The following is a 19,908-nucleotide window of genomic DNA, read 5'->3' as shown; positions in this document are numbered from 1 at the left end:
TTTATCTTTATTTGTGTGCTTTCCTTCCTCTTCTGCCTGACTTCTCTATCCTTTATTGTGCTTCCTGGACCACCTCCCAAATAAACTTTTTGCCTCCAAATTGTCTCGAATGTTTTTAATTAAAAAATTTGGGGGAGGGCATAAAAATTAGCATAGCGATTCAGATATTACCTTCTCTATTTATATGAAATGGCTGGAAAAGGCAAAAAGTAGGTAGGTGGTTACCAAGGGCTGGATGTGGGAACAGGGATTAATCATAAATGGCTATGAGAGGTGGGGGGCAGGTAGAAGTATTCTAAAACTGATATGGTGAAGGCTGAACCGTTCAATAAAGTTACTAAAAATCATTGAATTGTACACTTGGAACGGGTGAGTTTTATGATATGCAAAGTATATTTTAATAAAGATGCTAAAAATTACCTCATTTTACATGGATAGACAGTAAGATCCAGAGAGGTAAACTGCTCAAAGTTATACTGCAAATATATGTCAGGGAAAAGAAGAGCATTTCAGGCCATTGGATTATTCTGAGAAATAGCATTCGTCTTTGGATTAATCACCTTGCTTGAACTCATTAAAACATTAAAGTACATGAAAAAAGTGAAAAGGCACCAGTTATGCCAAGTATTAATACATTAATGATGCTAATTAATATAATTATCATTTAGTTAGTGCTTACTTTATGCCAAATGATTTGCCTGCACTATCTCAATTTCACAATGGGTCATAGGTAGGCATAGTTATTATCCTCTTCTCACACGTGGAGAAATAGAGCATGAGAGAGAGTAAGTAACCTGTCAATGGTCACATAACTCACATGAGGCTTAGTGGGAACTCATCCATGGTGATCTGACATCAGAGCCTGTAATTACTATATTATACTGCCTTTGCTGGTAACTAGAATTTATAGCTCTTACCACTCTAGCATGACCAACGAAAAGAGAAAACTCCATACCTCACAGTTGAGTTTATTTATTTGCTGCTTGGTCTCCTCTGCTTTGATGAAGAGAACAGCAGCTCCAATCTCTGAGTCTGAAAAACGTAACACACACAGAATGGTTCCTTTAGTAATAAACTTCATATATGAGGGCTGAGGCCGTTGGAATGAGGAAGAAAACCCAGCTACTATCTTTAACGTCCTGATGCCTGTGCACTGTAGGTTCTGTTTCCCTGGGATTGAACACACTTCTAGTAATCCTCTGGGTCATGCCTGATGCACTCCTTGAAACTGGGCACATTTCATGGTGGGGACTGTGACCACACTGATTGGATGTGTCCATGGCAAATCATCACCGTGTTCCAAAAAGACACATTTCCTCTTTTTTGACTATTCTCTAAAAATATACCAGAGCCAATGACTAAATCATAGAAAAGGGATGTTCTGTTTCTCCCCCTCCCCCCCAATATTAATTCCTGTGTCCATTAGAGCATCTACACCTCCTCCTGCCCCCACCCTCTTCTATGTCAGGTGCAAAACTCCACTCTCCACTGCAGGTTTCCTATCTCCTCCTACAGGGCTCTCAAAGATAATTTCTTCCATTTCCTGGTTCTCTTATCGCCACTTTTTTTTAAGCCTTGCTCTTCCAAATACATTTATTTCTGTCAGGGACAAAAGTACAGATAAATCACTGCTAGCTGTAGTGGAAAGGATATATATATATATTTCATTTATACTCATTATGTAAATAAACTGATATGGCCATCCTAATATCCTAATTCTGGTAAATTATGGCAGAATATTTGTTGTGGAAAAAAAATCATGAAAACAATCCAAAGTAGCATAGTAGTAAGCTCATTTTGCAAAGAATTTTGCGAAGTTAACCTATTAATTCAATGAATGATTAGAGAACATACACGGTAGGCTAAGCCTCCTTTAGAGAAGAGAACAGTGAGTGAAGAAAATATGATTGACCTTCATGGAGTTTAGAATCTAACTGGGAAAAGAGACATTGAAAAGGCAATTAGGCAACAGGTTTGAATTTCACATCTGCACTCCTTCTTTCCTTGTCTTCTGACCCTGTGCACACCTCCCTGCCGCCCACCCCAACCCCCAGCAGGAAGGCTTACAAGGACCTTTCCATTTCCCTAGACAATGATGAGTGCCAGGAAGAAGGATTGTTGGTTGAGATAGAATACTGGAATTCTACCAAAAGGAGACACACACACACACACACACACACACACACACACACACACACACATACCCTGGACCGTACATTCAAAAGTCTATATTGGGCTTGGCTTTGTTCATGGAGGGATTCACTAATTAGTAATAGATCCTGACACAGGGATCTCAGAGCTGAGTGGGAAGGGGAGGACAGAGCTGGTAGAGACTGCTGGCCTTTCATCCTAGAGTTTGCTGGTAATTGTTTTGGATAGCCTATGCTTGTTATATTAACCACAGGTGTGTCTTCTTTACCATTTCTTTGTCGTTTCTGGCCTTCATTATGTTGACAGATTCCTTTTTATGGGCAATGAACTCAAGGAGGCAAGGGAGAGAGAGGGGTCTGGGTTAGGTTTGGGGGTACCCTTACATTAGTCTACCATCACTAGAGCATAATGCTTCATACAGGAACCCCCCAGTTCCAACCTTCATACATCTTTCTGAAGTTGTTTTATCTTTTGACAAAATGCAAAGACAGGAAGTCTCATCAATAAGTTGGCTAAAGAGAACCAATGTTTTTACAGTGTACAACCAACACGGCTTTTCCTCTGGGTAGTGTTGTTTTGCGCATGAATCTGCATTTATCGTAAGAAAACATGGTTACCTTTTAATGAATAGCAGAAGTTTGAGTCTCCTGACACACCATTTACTTGGGCTGGTAAATGGCAGGGCCTCTAGGCTGGACAGAGGAACAATTACAAACAGTATCTTGGAGATGGCATAGACTCAAATCAAAATTTTCCCTGGCATGGGTAAAATTCTATCACGTGGACAATACTCAGAGAAGAGGAAGGCAAAAAAGGGTCAATGCCAAATATTACAAGTTAAAAGGAATATCACCCCTTGACAAAAGGCTAAATATAGAGCTTACCTCCAAGAGGAGGAGAAACTCTGGGCTCTGGCCTGATGCGTTCAGACCCAAAGTCAAAAGTCTGGCTTTCCTCACTGCTGTTTCCATCTTCAATTCCATCAACAATCCTATTTAAAATAGAGGAAATTCATTAGTTGTGCATATATGTTTATGGGTTCCAGTATTTCTAGAAGACTTAAAAATATTGTATTGGTTTCTAAATTCTACAGACGCTAAAGCTGTGCTTTCCAGTATGGTGGCCAATAGCCTTATGTGGCTATTGAGCACCTGAAATGTAGCTCATGCAAGTGAGATGTGCTGTAAGTGTAAAATGCACACTGGATTTTGAAGATTTGGATAAAAAAATGCAAATGATTTTACAAGTAAAGTTTTAATATTGTTTACATTTGAAATTATATTATTTGGGCCATATTGAGTCAAATATATTATTAAAATTAATTTCACTTGTGTATGTGGGTTTTTTGTTTTGTTTGCTTTTTGAAAGTGTGGCTATTAGAAAATTTAAAAATACATATGGGCCTCACAATTTTAGCTCACATTATAATTTCTATTGGATAGAAATGCTGTAGAATTTAGAATCCTATTTATTCTTAGATTCAACACCTTAAGCTGCTGAAGTCCTCTTATCTAAATTCATATTAAATCATCACTCCATCCAGAATTAATATCTTTTAACCTAATGATTATGCCATCACATTAAATAACTTTGATGAAATCTTTACTCTGAACCTGGACAAAACTCTGATGTAAGAGTTAAAGAATTACATATAATGACTATTAGGACTCTGGCTAGTTTTCTTTCTTTGCTAAATGCTAGCTAATGTGCTCATTATTTAAAAGAATATAAACCTATTGTAGAAAATATAAACATAAAAGTAACAAAAATTAGGAAATAAAAATCACATTTAATCTACAACTATTGTTAGCATTTTGATCTATGTCTTTAAAATCTTCTTCTGTAAATAAAAGAAAAAATGTTCTTCTTATAAGTGCAGAATAAACCTTTCTTTTCAGCTCTGATATATTCCCCCTACTTAAAATTTATTGTCCTTTTTCCTATTAAAAATTTAAGAAGGAGAAGAGTAAGGCATTGTTTTCAAATTACCATCATCAACTGAATTCCTGAACCTCTAATGCTTACCTACTTTTTCACAAAGTCTGTTTTGCTCATTTAAAAAACAATTCTCTCTCAATGGATAAATTGTGTTCTTTAAAAGAATAGCTAAAAATATTTTAAAATATCATTTGCTTTACAAGTAGAAAAATAGAATTTGAATACAAATTTTCAAACTTAATCTTTGAGATTTTGGACAAAATAGTATAGATAACATGAACTACTTTACAGGACGCCTGAGAAGACTAAATGCAATAGCGAATGTAGTATTACGTAGCAGAGGACATAGAATATAGGAAGCATTCAATATATTTTTTCTTTGCTTCTATTTATTGTCAGCTATGATGTGAAGTTTTACTATTGCTTTTATGCTCCATAGACTATGTCTTTCACATTTTCTGGGTCAGGATTTTTCACTCTTTCAATCATCTTTATTAGTTAAGCCTAAAGCTAACTTTTAAAATTAAAAATAGAGCCATGCAACGTTATCTATGGAAGAGGCCAGAAATAAAACTAAGCTTCAGTTATCCACAATGACAAAATAGTATCGAAAATGAACATCAGCACTTAAATAGAGCTAAATGGATGAAGGGAGTGAAGAAGGCTTTCTGAACATTTAATGGGCCCTTTTGAGAATATAACTAAAACTATCCTCATACTGTACACTCCTCCGCATAGAGCAAAAGTTACGCACAGAATTCAGGAAAAGTAGAAGAACCCAGGCTAGGAACCTGTGTGGTTGAAAGGCCCAGAAGGCTGAATAATTTACTAGCTACGTACTAGTTTGAATAAAAGGCAGCCATTTTTACCTAGGGAAGAATTATATGATGTGATTCTTACCTTGGACTGAGGTCTGGGGGTCCAGAGCTAGTCAAAGCTGAAAGTTGCAATTTCAAGTTTCTCTCTTTCCTTTTACCATGGTTAGGGGGGTCAGTTTCCTGTTTGTTTTTGGGGGAGTTTGAACTGGAGACTCTGATAGGTGAGTGAAACGGCACTGTTCCCGAGGCCAGCTGCTTCAGGCTTAAGCCCAGATAGCTTTTACTGCTTCCACCCTTCTTGCTGCGTGAACAGGAGGATCCCCTTGTGTAGATGGGAGAGAGGGAGACTGACTCTTCTTCCTCCCCTTCCTCCTCCTCTTCCTCATCTTCCACGATGGACGGGAGTCTTTTGTTGATGCTGCCATTTCCCTTGGGCTCTGACTAAATCAGTGAATCACATAGATTAGTACCAAGTATCAAGTATTAGTACCAAGTATCAAGGCCAAGGCCGCTTGAGAGGAATATCATTCATGCTGGTGGTCCCATCTAAACAAAGTCAAATCTTTTAGAAACTTACTTCTCATTAAAACTTAAGACTTCGCAGAATTTGCTACTATTTATTCAGAGGTTCCATGTCTCCTCATTTCTGATATTCCCCAGGTATACCCTCTCTGCTCTCCTGGTGTTAGTTGGCTGATGCATCTCTTGGTCTTTTTAAACTCTCTTGGTGGGAAGCTGTGTGATGGGTGTATTTTACCAGCTTTGCATCTAGTTTTAATCAGCCTGTCATCTGTATTATCTGTAATAGCATAGGATGGCATGCTTTTAGGAGTAAGGAAATTTTCAACTTTACTGGAAAGTCTTGGGCCTTGTTATTTTAAAGTTATAGGGTCTTCAGTGGAACTTTATAGGGAGGTCAACCAGAAAAGTATATTATCTTTGAGAATAAAAATCTTCCTGCTTTGGATCACATATGTGGAGTAAGATCCGCAGAATCCGCAGCTACTCTGCTTCCTGCTATTTTTATCCTCAGATGTCAGTTGGCAGGAAATGGGGCAAACCATTTGGTCTGCTGCCCTTGGGAACCTTGGGAGAGGAAGGAGAAGTCTTGCTAACCCCCATATTCGATTCTAGTTCCATCTATGTTGTTGGAAATGGCAAGATTTCATTCTTATTGATGGTTTGGTAATATTCCATTATGTATGTATATATACACACATCTATATATCTATATCTATCTATCTATCTATCTATCTATCTATCTATCTATCTATATATATACATATCTTCCTTATCCATTCATCAGTACGTAGACATTTGGACTCTTTCCATAATTTGGCTATTGTTGATAATGCTGCTATAAACATTGGAGTGCATGTGCCCCTTCGAATCTGTATTTTTGTGTCCTTTAGGTAAATATTTCATTGTGCAATTGTTGGATCATAGCGTAGTTTTATTTTTAGGATAGAAATAGAGTGTATTATGCTAAGTGAAATAAGTCAGTCAGAGAAAGACAAATGACAAATACCATATGATTTCACCTATATGTGGAATTTAAGAAACAAAACAGATGAACAGAGGAGAAAGGAAGGAGAAACAAAATAATATAAAAACAGAGGAGGCAAACCATAAGAGACTCTTAACTATGGAGAATAAAATGAGGGTTGCTGGAGGGGAGGGGGTGGGGTGATGAACTAAATGGGTGATGGGGATTAAGGAGGGCACTTGTTAGGATGAGCACTGGGTGACTGGGTGTTGTATGTAAGTGATGAATCACTAAATTCTACTCCTGAAACCAATACCACACTATATGTTAACCAACTTGAATTTAAATTAAATTTTGGAAGAAAAAAACCCCATCTTAGACTCTTGACTAGAGTCATTCAACCTTTTTTTTTTTTTTTTAAATTTATTTTTGAGAGTCAGAGACAGTGCGAGCAGGGGAGGGTCAGAGAGAGAGGGAGACACAGAATCTGAAGCAGACTCCAGGCTCTGAGCTGTCAGCACAGACCCTGACACAGGGCTCAAACCCATGAACCGTGAGATCATGACCTGAGCCGAAGCTGGACGCTTAACCAACTGAGCCACCCAGGTGCCCCTCATTCAGCCTTTTAGAATAAGAAGAAACAAGGGAGAGAATGGATAATGACAATAGAGGTAATGATGGCAGGGCAGGGCAGAGAGAACAGCAAAGGCTAAGCTAGTGGTCCTCAATGGAGTCACTAGAAGAGTGGGTCTTTCTTGCTCTGCCCCAGACATGGCATCCCTGCTTCAAAGGGTCAGTTCATTTTGTGTGGGTGTGTGTGCATTTTCTTTTGAGGATAAAAGAGGTTCTACCTCCACATCAATAATTTCTAACAGAAATAAGATAACAAACTTTCTGAAAAGATCTAAGTGTGCTATTTAAATCTCATGAACTGTCATGATTATTACTACATATTAATAAACAGTTGGTTTATTGGTACCTATTGATTTTTCTGTAACCATTATAATGATAGAAATAACAAAAAATGAACTTGAACATGTGGTGATTTTAACAAGCAATAGCCCACTCAGTTTAAAACTGGCCAAGCTAAGCAAAATAGTTGACTCATGAAACTTATATTTTTATCATATTGGCTCAAAATTTCTTGAGGAAATGGCATTACTAGACTCATCTTTTCACTAGACATGATTATTTTAATTAATGGTAAAGTCATTAGTTCTTTATTGGCGTGGTCACTGTTTAGCTTTTATTTGTTTTTGGTTTTCACATCACTTTAAAATTCTGTGCTTTTAACTAAAGTTGGACCCACACGGAACAGCAGGGGAACATTTGTTTAGTAGCACTGTAGAATAGAAAAATTAGCTCAGCCAGTTAAAGACACAACAGGACCAACATTGAACTTCATTAATTGAACTTCTGTTTATGTTTCCATTGGCAATTTAATCATTTCTTTGGTTCAAGGAGGCTCCACTGGTCTCCATATAATTCTCTAATAATCTATAGTGTTTGTACTTCTACAAGTTTGTTTGGATTTCATACTGCCATTTTATCATGGAGACTTGGAACTTTGGGCAAGGACCTTAAATACTGACGCTTGTGAACAAGGCAGCCAACATTAATCACAAGTCAACCAAGAAGAAATTATTCCCCCTACCAATAATACAGACAGGACCCAAGTTTATTAGATTATTAAACACCCAGCCTTACATGCAGCCTCCATGCAGGAGTGCCAGTGCCTTTCCTCAGGCCATCCATACAGAAAAGCTTGCTTCCCTTGTGCAGCTGGATTCACCCATTTGTACACTGCCATAAATTCGAACCAACCACAGATTTCCTCCTCCTCTTCTGACCCACCCCTTCCTTTCCTTCCGACAGATGCTTCCATCAGGGCAGTGAGGTTTTATTTCCCCCACAGTCAAAGGAATCTCTAATTTAGCTCATGACATTCTTTGGGGATAGTCATTTCAAACTCACAGTTGACTAGATTCAGGCAAACCTGCCATGACTACAGGGGGGAAGCAGAAAGAATAAAGTCTAATGGTTGAATGCATGAACTTTCTGTCACACAGTCCTAGAAGTGTGGAAACTTCTACCTGCAATGGTGGTCAAGTAACATCATTTCAATTATTTAAATTCTTGTTTTCCTTGTCTGTAAATTGGGAATGGTATGAGGAATAGATATTAGGTAATGGAAGTTAAAACACTTAGCAATGTGCACTGATAGCACTTAAAATAGATGCTTGCCCTTGTGATAATGATGATGATGATCATGACGAAAATGGAAACATTTGCCTCGGAGCAGGTGCTATAGAGAATGCTGGTTACCTCTTTTTCTATAATCTCCCCTTCTTTGCTACTTAATGGAATTCTTAGCAATGTACCTTGCCCAAAGGTCACCTCTCTCAGCTTCCTTTGCCACTTGGTTTGGCCGTGAGGTTAAGTTTTGAGGTGATAGCAGGACAGATTAAGAGGAGCTTCCAGGAAGACTTCTAGAAAGAGGGAAGCCTCTATCCTGCTCTTTAGTATTTGTTTGTTTTTAGTTTCTAGTCTGGAATATTGATACAATGGGTAGATCTCCAGCAGCCATCTTAGAAAATGAGGAGATCTTCAAAAAGGAAGCCATGCGTTGATGATAAGGAAGCCAATAGAAGAAAGCTCAGGGCCCTGTTGACACAGTTATACCACCCACCTCTGGCCTTGTTCATGAGAGAAATAAATATCTATTGCCTTGAAGCTATTATGCTGGTGATTTTGATACTGCAAATGAACTAAAGCCTAAACAATACAGAAGAATTTTTTTGACCATTAAAGATGTTGTGTTCTTAGAAGGGATGTTCACTTTTACTGTGCTATGAAGGAGTGAGGAATTCAAATGGAAAATCCAAAAGAAGGCAGAATTTCTCTTCATGAGAAAGAGAAAATAGGAATGGGGCAGGGGGTAAAGTAGTGAGGCAAGGCTGCCTGTTGAGAAGAGCTGAAATGTAACGGCCATTTTGGCAACTCCTGAGGAGGGATTTTGTAGAGATGAGAAAGAAGACAACAAGTGTCAGAGAGAAATTCAGCTGAATGCTCTGAAGTGTTTTAAGGGCTTTTAAAAAGTTTCTCAATAGTATTAAGTAAACCCTGTCCGTGCCCTAGCTATCTTCAGTAAATTATCAATGTCTTTGATGTGTGTTATGTGATTGGATTTGTGTTTCTCTTTATGTACATATTTCTGTGTGTACAGACGTGTGTGGAAGCTGTTGGGTTCTGCTTCAAGGAGAGTGCAGGACAAAACAGGGAGCTATTTCTGGGTTCTTGTCACAGTGTCATTGGTAGTAAAAGTCTAGCTAATAAATCTGATAAATCACTGCTTCTTGGGAAAGTTTTCTGTGAAATTGGAGGATTCTGAAAAATTGGCATTATCTTAAGAACTCAAGTGAAACCCACTCCAGAATATCTGAGCCTTCTTTTTTTATATTGTGGATAATCATGTTGTACCATCAATCGGAAGCTTACAAGAAAACATCTGACTATTAAGTTTAAACATAATAAATGTATTTCCAAGATCAATACCTCAGGACTTTGCTACTTTTGGCAAGGTAGTTCTGGTGACGGCTACTTTTAAACAGCAATAAAACCCTTAAATAAATGAGTTTCAATACTTCTCTGTTCTAAACTCCAGAAAGTCAGTCAATATGTTTCAATGGGAAGCATTTTAGGGAAAGTAGAAAATAAACACCTAAAACCCTGAAGTGGGAGACAGATTTATAGGAACTCCTACAGATTTGAGATAAAGATTCTGCTCTTTGGCAAAAGCCATACCTGTGAGACCGTAGATTTGTTCGATAATCTTGAAATCACCTGAAAGAACAAACAAACAAATAGAAGTTGTAACAATCATTTAAACCTTCCCAGGGGGGTGGAAGTGGGTCAAATGTAGGAAGCAGGGGAGAGACCGTGTGGGGGCGGTTAGTCCACCTGGGTAGGCCAGAGAAGGAAAAATACCTCCTAAAAGATGCAGAAAATGGCTCCCTCATCCCAGCCTGCAGGAGCTCTGCCAACCAGTGTATGAACTATGAAAAGGAAGGAGCAAACTGAATGTCACATCTAGGAAATAATGATCGAAATAGTGGCTATGTTGGTTATATTTTCCATTTTGATGCCTTATGTGCTCCCCTTTTGTTTTCTATCTCTTTTTCCTCTCTCTCCTGCCTTTCTGCTATATTCTTGATTTTTCTATGATTTTTCTCTCTAGCACTGTGAAAATGGAAACCCATGGAATCTTTTTGTATTTCCTCTCATATCTTTGCATTTATCCACCTCCCTTGCTTATCTGAATACAGGTAGGGGTGATGTCTCCCTTCTGTCCCATGTGTTTTCCTCACCATCATGCTCCTTGTGGACTAGGATTAAGTTCACTGGGGATCCCAATCTCCTATCGATCGAATTTAAGTTCCCACTGATTGTGAAAAGAAAAAAATGCTGCCAAATTGTGACATGCCATCAATTATGCGACAAATCTCAATGTCAGAGATGCTAAAATGTGAAAAACAAATACATATTGTAGAATCACTTAAGCTGGGCTTCAGAACACATCTTACATGAGATCAGACTACAGTACTGTGGAGTCCATCCACAAAACACGCAGCTTTTTATGAAGGACAAAGACACTCAGGGACTTATGATACATCCTGGAAACATGCTTCAGGTCTCATCCACATTGTTTTCTGCCCAAGTACACTTCTTTCATTTTAAAGTGGTAATAGATGCTTAAATTAGCATAATTGTATTCACATGAAAAAAACTTTTACACTCAAAAATGATCTGCCTAGTAAGTAAGACATATTTAGTAATTCTGTTAACTCTCACTGTGGTTCCTCCCCCCCCCCCCGCCCCCCCCCGCCCCAGATGATTAGGGAAATAGATGTGTTATTATTTATACAAATGCCAGCATCATTGTTTCTGTGCAAATATATGTTTCATCAATGTTTAATTTTATCAAAGAAGTCAACCCATTCTACATCTGCTTAGTTGCCTAAATATGCATTAATCAGAAGTCTTGTAGACATAAGTTCCGTAATAATTCCCTGAATGGCGGCAAATAAAACAGCTGAATAATTAAAAATGTGAAAAATAAAATTATGGTGCTGTGGCTACGGTGGTAGACTATATTTCTAAGGTGCGCCTGGGCAGTGCTGATGCGACTGGCCCCTGGGGCACACACTGAGCAGCAAGATCTCATAACCGACATCACTGCTATTGTCATTCTATCACCTATTAATTCATTATGTGTTCGCTCTGTGACAGACACCCTGACAAATGCTTACAGCCATCATGTCCACTCATTTTTACTGTAATCCTGTGAGGAAAGAAGTACACATCATATAGCCAGCACTGCTATGATAGGCTCTCTGAATAAGTTATTCATTTGCATACAGTGTTAATCACATGTATTTGAGAAGAGTTCTATGATACATTAATTCTATTGACTAACGTTTCACGCTGATCCAGATTCTTCCAATTGCAGAGAATATGAGTTTAATGGAGAGCCAGGGTTTTAAAGCTAGAAGTCACCCTAAAGAGAAGCTGCTACAATGGTTTGTAACCCGGCGGACAGTTGAATGCTTGAGCAGCGTTCCTAAATAAATCAGATTCCAGAGCGCCAACTCCAGAGTCTCTTCCAGTTGGTGGTAGGTAGGGCCAGATCTTCAGCTCAGGGTTGAAACCACTGAGTTAGTCCAGCTTCCCACCTAGACCTGTGGAAGTGGCTGTCCGGGAAGATGACGTGACTTGCCCAGGTCACGCATCGGGTTAGCGCTCTGGCAGAACCCTACCAGTCGCCAGGTGCCCTGACCCTTGTACCTAACATGGAATCCGAAGTAGTCTCAGGTGCCTTCCTGGCAGTTAACGCTGTTACTTGAGCTGAAGGACTAAACGCCTCACATATGGTGGAATCGAATCTAGCACAAGGTTCGATGACTGCCGCAAAGCAGGCCCCAAACCTTGTGATACTAAGTTACTCAAGCACCTTGTTAGGCTTTTCTGGGTTATAGATCTCTCAGGAAATAAGATGAAGTCTACGCATTCTATCCCAAGGGGGGAAAATGCACAGGTACAACTTTGAGTAAATAATGCTTATGGATCTCATTTTCTTGTTCTGGTAACTAGAAGAGTCAAAAGATTTAAAAGTTTTGAAGAAGACAGTCTTCTCCGATTTGAGTCCCTCCCACACGAACTTTGCATACCTTTTAGACAGGAGGAGAACTGCTGGTAATCTTTAATGGGGATGATGAAAAAAAACAAGACTGAAGGAATAGAGGTTGGGATGATAAAGTGTTGTAAATCAGAAGTAAAATCAGGAATGGAGGGCTTGCAATGAAGTCAAGGCTGACGGTCAGCGCACTCAGATCCTAGAACTGTACCGTCACTTTGCCAGGACAGAAGAAGCCAAGTGTGGGCACAAAGGACTGAGGACACGTCTTGGCACAACATTATCGTGAATGGAAGTAAGGCTTTCTAACCTTGCAGACTCGGAAAGAAACACATTCTCAGTAATGTGGAGTTGGTTTCTAAAGTTTCTGCATAGCTTCTCTTCCTTTATTCCCCTGTCCTAACCACTTAACTTACTCTATCACTTTGTAAGTCCAGTGGGAACTAAGAGAGAAGACTCTTAAAATCCAAAAACACCCGCTCATTGGCATGGAGAACCATAAGAAGGAAAATAGTCTCTTATTACTCAGACAATCTGCTATAAAAAAGCAAAACAAATTTGCACTCTTTAAAAAGAAAAGTGTAAGGAAGGCTTCAAAACTATACTATTGTGCTTGAATTGCAAATGGAAATCAAACATACTAGAAGTAATGGTGATTTTAGATGTGAAAAACACCTGTCTATTTTACTGAATGAAGATATTCTATGTTTCTTTTTTTAATTAATGAGTTCTTTTATAAAACATTTTTTTAGCTTTTTTTTTTTTTTATTACTGAGAAACAGAGAGAGACAGAGCATGAGCATAGGAGGGGCAGAGAGAAGGAGGAGACACAGAATCTGATGCAGGCTCCAGGGTCTGAGCTGTCAGCACAGAGCCCAATGTGGGGCTTGAACTCAGGAGCGGTGAGATCATGACCTGAGCCGAAGTTGGATGCTCAACTGACTGAGCCACCCAGGCGCCCCTCTATAAGAGTTTTCATAGGCTCATACCTGACCTTGGCCATCCAACTTATCTTATCCTTAAGTTCCTAAATTCCTCAGTAGTAAATCTTCCTGCTGTTAGGGTTTTCTTTCACTGAGATGGAAGCTCTTTGATTTCTTTCATCTATTTCTACCCACTGATTAAAGTGTCTCTGACTTCTGACACATGGGATCATGACAGTAAGTTTGGGGCCCAGCCTTTCACTGGATGCTAATGCCCCACCCACAGAGGTTGAGTGATTGTTCAGTAGTGGTGAGGAATTATCAGTAAGCTTTCCTCACTCTCAAGATCTTTTCCAGAGAATGAACCACCAAGAAGTTGACTAGTATGAGGTAAGAAGGAAGCAGATGTGAATGGAACGCACTACAGAGGAATCTTAAGCTAACCCAGTGGACCAGTGGCCCCAGCAGGGCATTCTCATGGTTTACTTAGTTTGCAGGTCAGAATTATAAGCCCCTGTGTGACTCTGAAAATGTCCTCTCAACTCGGAAATCTTCTAACACACTAAAGTGCTCTGGTAGGACTGTTGTCTACAGCTGACTGATCAACTGGGAAATGAGATGTGAATTACAAGGCTCGTCTTTCTGAGTGATTCATGATATTCTCTGCTTTGTTAATAATGCCACATTGATTAGGTCACAAAGCAGATTGAAGGAACATGTGTCCTCATTCAGAAAAAGGAATCATCACACAGTTTATCTTGTTCTCTGGACAGTAACATTACCAGTACTGGTGGCTATTTGGGATAAATAGAGCATGAATGAAGGATTGTCACACATAACTCAGTAACTCACATAGTTAAAATGTCCATTTTTACAAAACCATAAATAATTGTCATATGATATGAGCAAATAGGAAATCAATCGATCTCCTTTTTACTTCTGATCTGCTTCTTTCTCTTATAGACTCAAGTGGAGGTACCAAGAAGTAGTGAATGCCACCAATGGCAGGTGGAAGACAGAAAGAGGAACTGGAAAGCTCTGGAGAAAAGACAGGCTTTGAATAAGGAGGCATTCATTTTCAACTAAAAAATCTGAGCGTTCACTACCAACTAATCTAAAGCAGAAAATTTTGAAGCTGGTCTGAAACCCTAAGTAGGTAATACAGTAGCTAATATGTTTCCTTTGCTTGTCATATAACTTAGAAACAGAAGTGAGGTTTTAATGTAAAACTGATGATTTTGAACTTTTCCAATTTCATCCTGAGCCTTGAGGTCAGGACAAACTATTAAGACTTAAAGGAGAATTCTTTTCCCCTAAATACTATCACTTCTGATGCAGGAAGCACAAGGCAAGTAACTGAGACTTGAATTTAGTATTTATTGACTGCCAGCCCTGGAGAGTTCAATGATTGAGCCTATGGTATAAGAAGCACCAAAAAAACCTCTCCATCACTATGTTATGAGAGAAGGTCCCTGTGTCAGGGGTGATGGGACCCACATAGGAGCCGGTACAGCATAGTGGCTAAGAGCTGGGATTTTCCTAGTCTTTTCACTCATTACCTATGTAACCTTGGGAAGCATATTAATTGGGATAAAATAGGTAAGGCTGAAGTAACAAATAATTTGCTAAATTTCAATGGCTTAACCCCAAAGAATTTAAGTTTTCATTCTTCCTCTAAAAAAGATGATAATATTTAAAGTTGTTCTGAGAACTAAAGGAGATATATAAATGTAAACTAAAAAAGTTTTGAAGACCCAGTTGGCCACATCTGACATTGTGTCACATGAAGAGAAATGTATAGCAACCAAAAATACAGATGGGTGGTGTTCAAGGGTCAGTGGAAAATCGTATATAACTTTAGACTTGCTCAAAGCTTAACTACTAATAGCCTACTATTGACCAGAAGCCTTACAAATACATAAACAGTTGATTAACACATAGTGTGTATGTTATATGTATTATATGCCATATTCTTACGAGAACATAAGCTACAGGAAAGGAAATGTTTTAAGAAAATCATAAAGAAGAGAAAGTGCACTTAGAGTACTGTATTTACAAAAAAAAAAAATCCTCCACATATAAGAGGATCCATGCAGTTTAAACCTATGCTGTTCAAGGGTCAATTGTAATTTAAAAATAATTCTCATCTTTTTGTGTGCTTTCAGGAACCTTAAAGGTGATCCATACATTCATCAATGACAGTGAGACTTTTTAAAATCACCCCTCCCTTTCCATTCCATTAGCAACAACAAAGGTGCCTGTCTCTCAGTTCTTTCCCTGAAACCCTGGGATCCCTTCTGATCTCTCTTCCCTTCCTGCTTCCGTCTGGCCATAAAGCCCAACATTCCCGCCAGAGCTGACCGCTAGGCGGTGCCGTGCCTTCCACCCCGCTTGTTTCTGGGGGGAGAGAAAGCATTTGGAGCCTGCTGGGCGGTGTAAGTCTCTTACCATTTGGACTTCATGAGACACGAGGAATTCTCACATAAAACTTATGGTGAAAAAAGTCCTCGCATTGTTGCATTTGTTAAGTGTTCGGTCCAGTGCCTGGCATAAAGAGTAATTAATTCCTGATAAAAAATGGTAGTTATGGTATCGTTGGTATATTGATTATGAACAAAAGTTTTCTTTGAATTTGGTTAATGGGAAATAGAGCATTTTTAGCTATGGATATCCAAACATTCACACAGATGGGTTTGTACAACTGGAACTGAGATATGTAGATATATAATAAAGAGACCATGAACTTGTTAAACCTGAGTTTTCCCCAGACTGATCTCCTAGCAGAGGGCTGCCATCCCATGTCACAAAACTCTTCTTTGTACAGCACTAGGTGCGGTGCTTTCCAGAAGGTAATGACTTGGTTTTCTATTCTTTTGTTTCTCAACCCTTTTATCTGCTTCACTTAAATAAAATAAGGAACTTTCAAACTGTCCGCAGGTAGGAGTACAGTGAAGACATTGATAATATATGTAGATTAACTCAAGCACAGTTTCAACTTCCTATCTCTAAATTCTAAATTCAAATGTATGAATTACAAGGCTTTGGAATTAAAAGAAAACCCAAAGAGTCTCTTAACACTTATTTAAGAACTTGGAAAATGCAGTATGGTTTTGAGGGAGAGAGAGTTACTTATTAATATGTAGTTCATGTCACTCTAGAAAGACAAAGGGGGGAATCCACACCATTATGTGAAGAAAACTAGACATTTCTCAGCACTGACATAGAATTTTAAAGATTCCAGGCTTAAGGAGCTAGCTCTGCACCAACTCTATGATTTGGGAGTTCAGCAGTTAATCAGTGCTAAAAGAATTTGCAGTTGAAACTCATTATACTGAGCTGAGATTCCATGCCCCCCAATGACCTGCTTCTGATTAGGGTACAATAGCTCCTGGTTAGGTTGTAAAATCAGCTACTATGTAATTGTAAGCACACACAATAGCTGGCTTCATAAGATTTTCAGGATACACGCTGAGTACTTTGGTTCCAAACCAGGTCGGTGAAGGAAGATGCTCTATTTGGGATGAGAAGTTTTCACATCATAACTCCTGATGGCCCTTCTGAAGCGATTGTGAAATGCCTAATTTGCTGCCTAGGAAGCCCACTGTCAATTATACGTGGTAACAAAAAAGGTGAACAGCCCTGGATGATGAAAACAGTGTCTGTACCAGCAAACCGAAACGAGCTACTCTGCGTATTTGAGCCACAGTGCCTTGGTTCAGCTCACTTAGCCAGAGGAAATAAGAGGCCTATACAGGACCAGCTTCTACATGACCAAACGCATATCTTTCTTAATTAAAGCATTCCTTGAAACATAAACATGAAGAATATTGTGTTTCATAGCATTTACACTTTTGCCGAATATCCGACAATTCCTAGCTGAAGAAGAAAGTCTCACAGTAGATTGAGGCTGAGCTTTATGTTTCTTGTACCCAAAGGTGATGCGTGGCCTGTGTGACTCAGTCAGTTAAGCGTACAACTTTGGCTCAGGTCATGATCTCATGGTTTGTGGGTTTGAGCCCCGTGTCAGGCTCTGTGCTGACAGCTCAGAGCCTGGAGGCTGCTTCTGATTCTGTGTCTCCCTCTCTCTCAAAAGGAAACAAACAAACAAACAAAAAGGTGACGTGTAGAGCACTGGAAGGAAGATATTATTGAATAATTATATATTGACTGAAAACAAGTCTTTGTGAGAATTCATGATAGGCATACAAACCACTGAAATTTAGGAAGAAATGTGTCTGATTTGGCATTTTTTCTCCCCTAGTATGCTCAGGGAAGTCCCAAGAACAATAATTGTGAATAGATCAAAAATGCCTGGTACATCTTGTTTCCTTCTCTGGGTCTCTCTTCTAACAACATTCTCATCCAAAGTCTGTGAAGAACTCCTTCCCCAGTTATTTATACAGTAGTATGTCTTTTTTATTTCTTTTCTCATATACATTTATGTTTTGAGCCTGAGCTTTCATCATAGGATAGACTTTTCCTTAATCTTTTAAAATAAACAGTGAGGGATTTGGGGGAGAGATTTGTGGGGAGATGTGAGACAGTGACTCCCTTCCTGAAATTCCACCATGTGGATGAGATTTTAGGGCTATCGTGTGGTGACCTAGTCACAGAGTAGCCATTTCCAAGTTTGTCTGAAATCACAGCAGTATCCACTGTGTAATGAAACATGTGAACATTGAATAAAGCATATGCATTTAGAATGGGCATAACTTCTTAGACTGGAGCATTCTAAACTTACGAGGTAAGTCAGTGACTTATGAGTTCCTACAAAGATATCATTCTTTTAGTTACATACATTAAATCTATACATATAATTCTCTTCAGAACATGGGGTGCCTGGGTAGCTCAGTCAGTTGAATGTCTGACTCTTGATTTTGGCTCAGGTCATGATTTCCAGGGTCATGGAATCGAGCCCCATTTGGCCTCCACACTGAGCATGGAGTCTACTTGAGATTCTCTCTCCCTCTCCCCTCACTCATGCTCTCTCTCTCTAAAATAAGAAATTAAAAAAACAGAACAAACTTTTCCTTCATGTTTGATGGTGATTATTCCCGTGATTGCAAAATATGCACGAGTGACTTTACTGGAAGATGATGCTTTCATAGTTATTTACACAAATCTGCATGATTCTGGTCCTTGAAGTTTCTAATCTCCTGGATTAGGCTGTGCTGTCTTTAGGGATGGTGGGAAACTGGCCTGTTGGATTCTTTGGAGGAATAATTCTGGCCTCAGTTGGCCTGTAAAGGCATATTACATTTAGTTAATAAAGATGCTTCCAAAATAAGTCATTTGGAAAACGGACAGGGCAAGGTGGGGAGGAGAGGGGGCAGAGAAGAAAAATAAGTCATTTGGAGTCTCACAATGGGAGTCACATATTTCCTATCAATTTCCATTAGATTTCAGGAGGTGTACCATCTACTTAACACCGGCTCTAAACTGTTGCCTTTAAGCCTCTCCTCCTGCTACTGTTTCCTTTCTGTTAATTAATTCAGACTTTCTATTTTCTAAATGTTTCTTTAGTTTGAGAGACAGAGAACACAGGTGCATGCATGAGCAGTAGTGGGGGAAGGGCAGACAGAGAGAATTCCAAGCAGGCTCTGTGCTGTCAATGTGGAGCCTGATGTGAGGCTTGCTCTCACCAACCATGAGATCATGACCTGAGCTGAAAACAGGAGTCGGATGTTTAACTGAGCCACCTTGGTGGCCCTTGTTCATAATTTTTAAATACACATGAACTTTAACTTGGAGAAGTAACATTAAACATTACCACAGTAACATTACCACAGAATTATTGGTAAATTGAAGATCTTCAGTTATTATTTATTTAGAAAAAGTGAAGAAAATTTTAAGGTATGAATACCCTTTTATTTATCAATGAATTTAGAATAAAAAAAATAATGGAAGGGCGCCTGGGTGGCTCAGTTGGTTAATAAGTTGACTCTTGGTTTTAGCTGAGGTCATGATCTCACAGTCCTGAGGTCAAGCCCTACATCAGGCTCTGTGCTGAGCATGGGGCCTGCTTAAGATTCTCTCTCTCCCTCTGTCTGCCTCTCACTACTCACACTTTCTCCCTCAAAAAAAATATAATAATGATGAGGTAAAACTAGAAGGTCTTATGGCTCAGACCGGTTGGTTGTTCACCAGCTGGTTAACTGTTCACCAGGACCTGTGCATCCTATCCTGTTAGACGCACTACCTGATGGGATTTCCCAGACCGCTTGCACTTAGGCTGAACCATGTGACTTATTCGGGCCAATGGAGTGTGAGCAGAAGAGATCTGTGCCATTTCTGGGTCTGGCCCCTGAGTAACACAAGGGCAGCCTCTATACTCTCTCTCTGAACTGGTTGGCTGGCTGGATACAAAAAGTCTAGGGAAGGACTCTGAGATCCAGATGA

The 19,908-nt window shown here is 39.2% G+C and overlaps 1 protein-coding gene and 1 long non-coding RNA gene across 2 annotated transcripts in view; one reads left to right on the top strand and one right to left on the bottom strand.

Moving 5' to 3' along the window:
- Positions 1 to 19,908, bottom strand: part of KCNH8 (potassium voltage-gated channel subfamily H member 8) — a 224,430-nt gene that overhangs the window by 21,284 nt on the left and 183,238 nt on the right. The window contains exons 11-14 of the mRNA XM_029940344.1: positions 10,198 to 10,236; positions 4,990 to 5,348; positions 3,036 to 3,142; positions 956 to 1,032 (exon numbers count right to left, since the gene is read on the bottom strand). Of these exons, the coding sequence (XP_029796204.1) occupies positions 956 to 1,032; positions 3,036 to 3,142; positions 4,990 to 5,348; positions 10,198 to 10,236 (582 nt within the window). The remainder of the gene's footprint in view (positions 1 to 955; positions 1,033 to 3,035; positions 3,143 to 4,989; positions 5,349 to 10,197; positions 10,237 to 19,908) is intronic.
- On the top strand, positions 14,267 to 15,975 carry LOC115292319. The gene is made up of 3 exons (XR_003908930.1): positions 14,267 to 14,352; positions 14,473 to 14,661; positions 15,675 to 15,975. It is a non-coding gene; the product is annotated as an uncharacterized LOC115292319 (long non-coding RNA).

This window comes from Suricata suricatta, chromosome 5 (genome assembly GCF_006229205.1).
Source record: "Suricata suricatta isolate VVHF042 chromosome 5, meerkat_22Aug2017_6uvM2_HiC, whole genome shotgun sequence".
Lineage (NCBI taxonomy): Eukaryota > Metazoa > Chordata > Mammalia > Carnivora > Herpestidae > Suricata > Suricata suricatta.
Note: the sequence above shows the minus strand (reverse complement) of the source record. Positions and strands in the feature narration are given on the sequence as shown.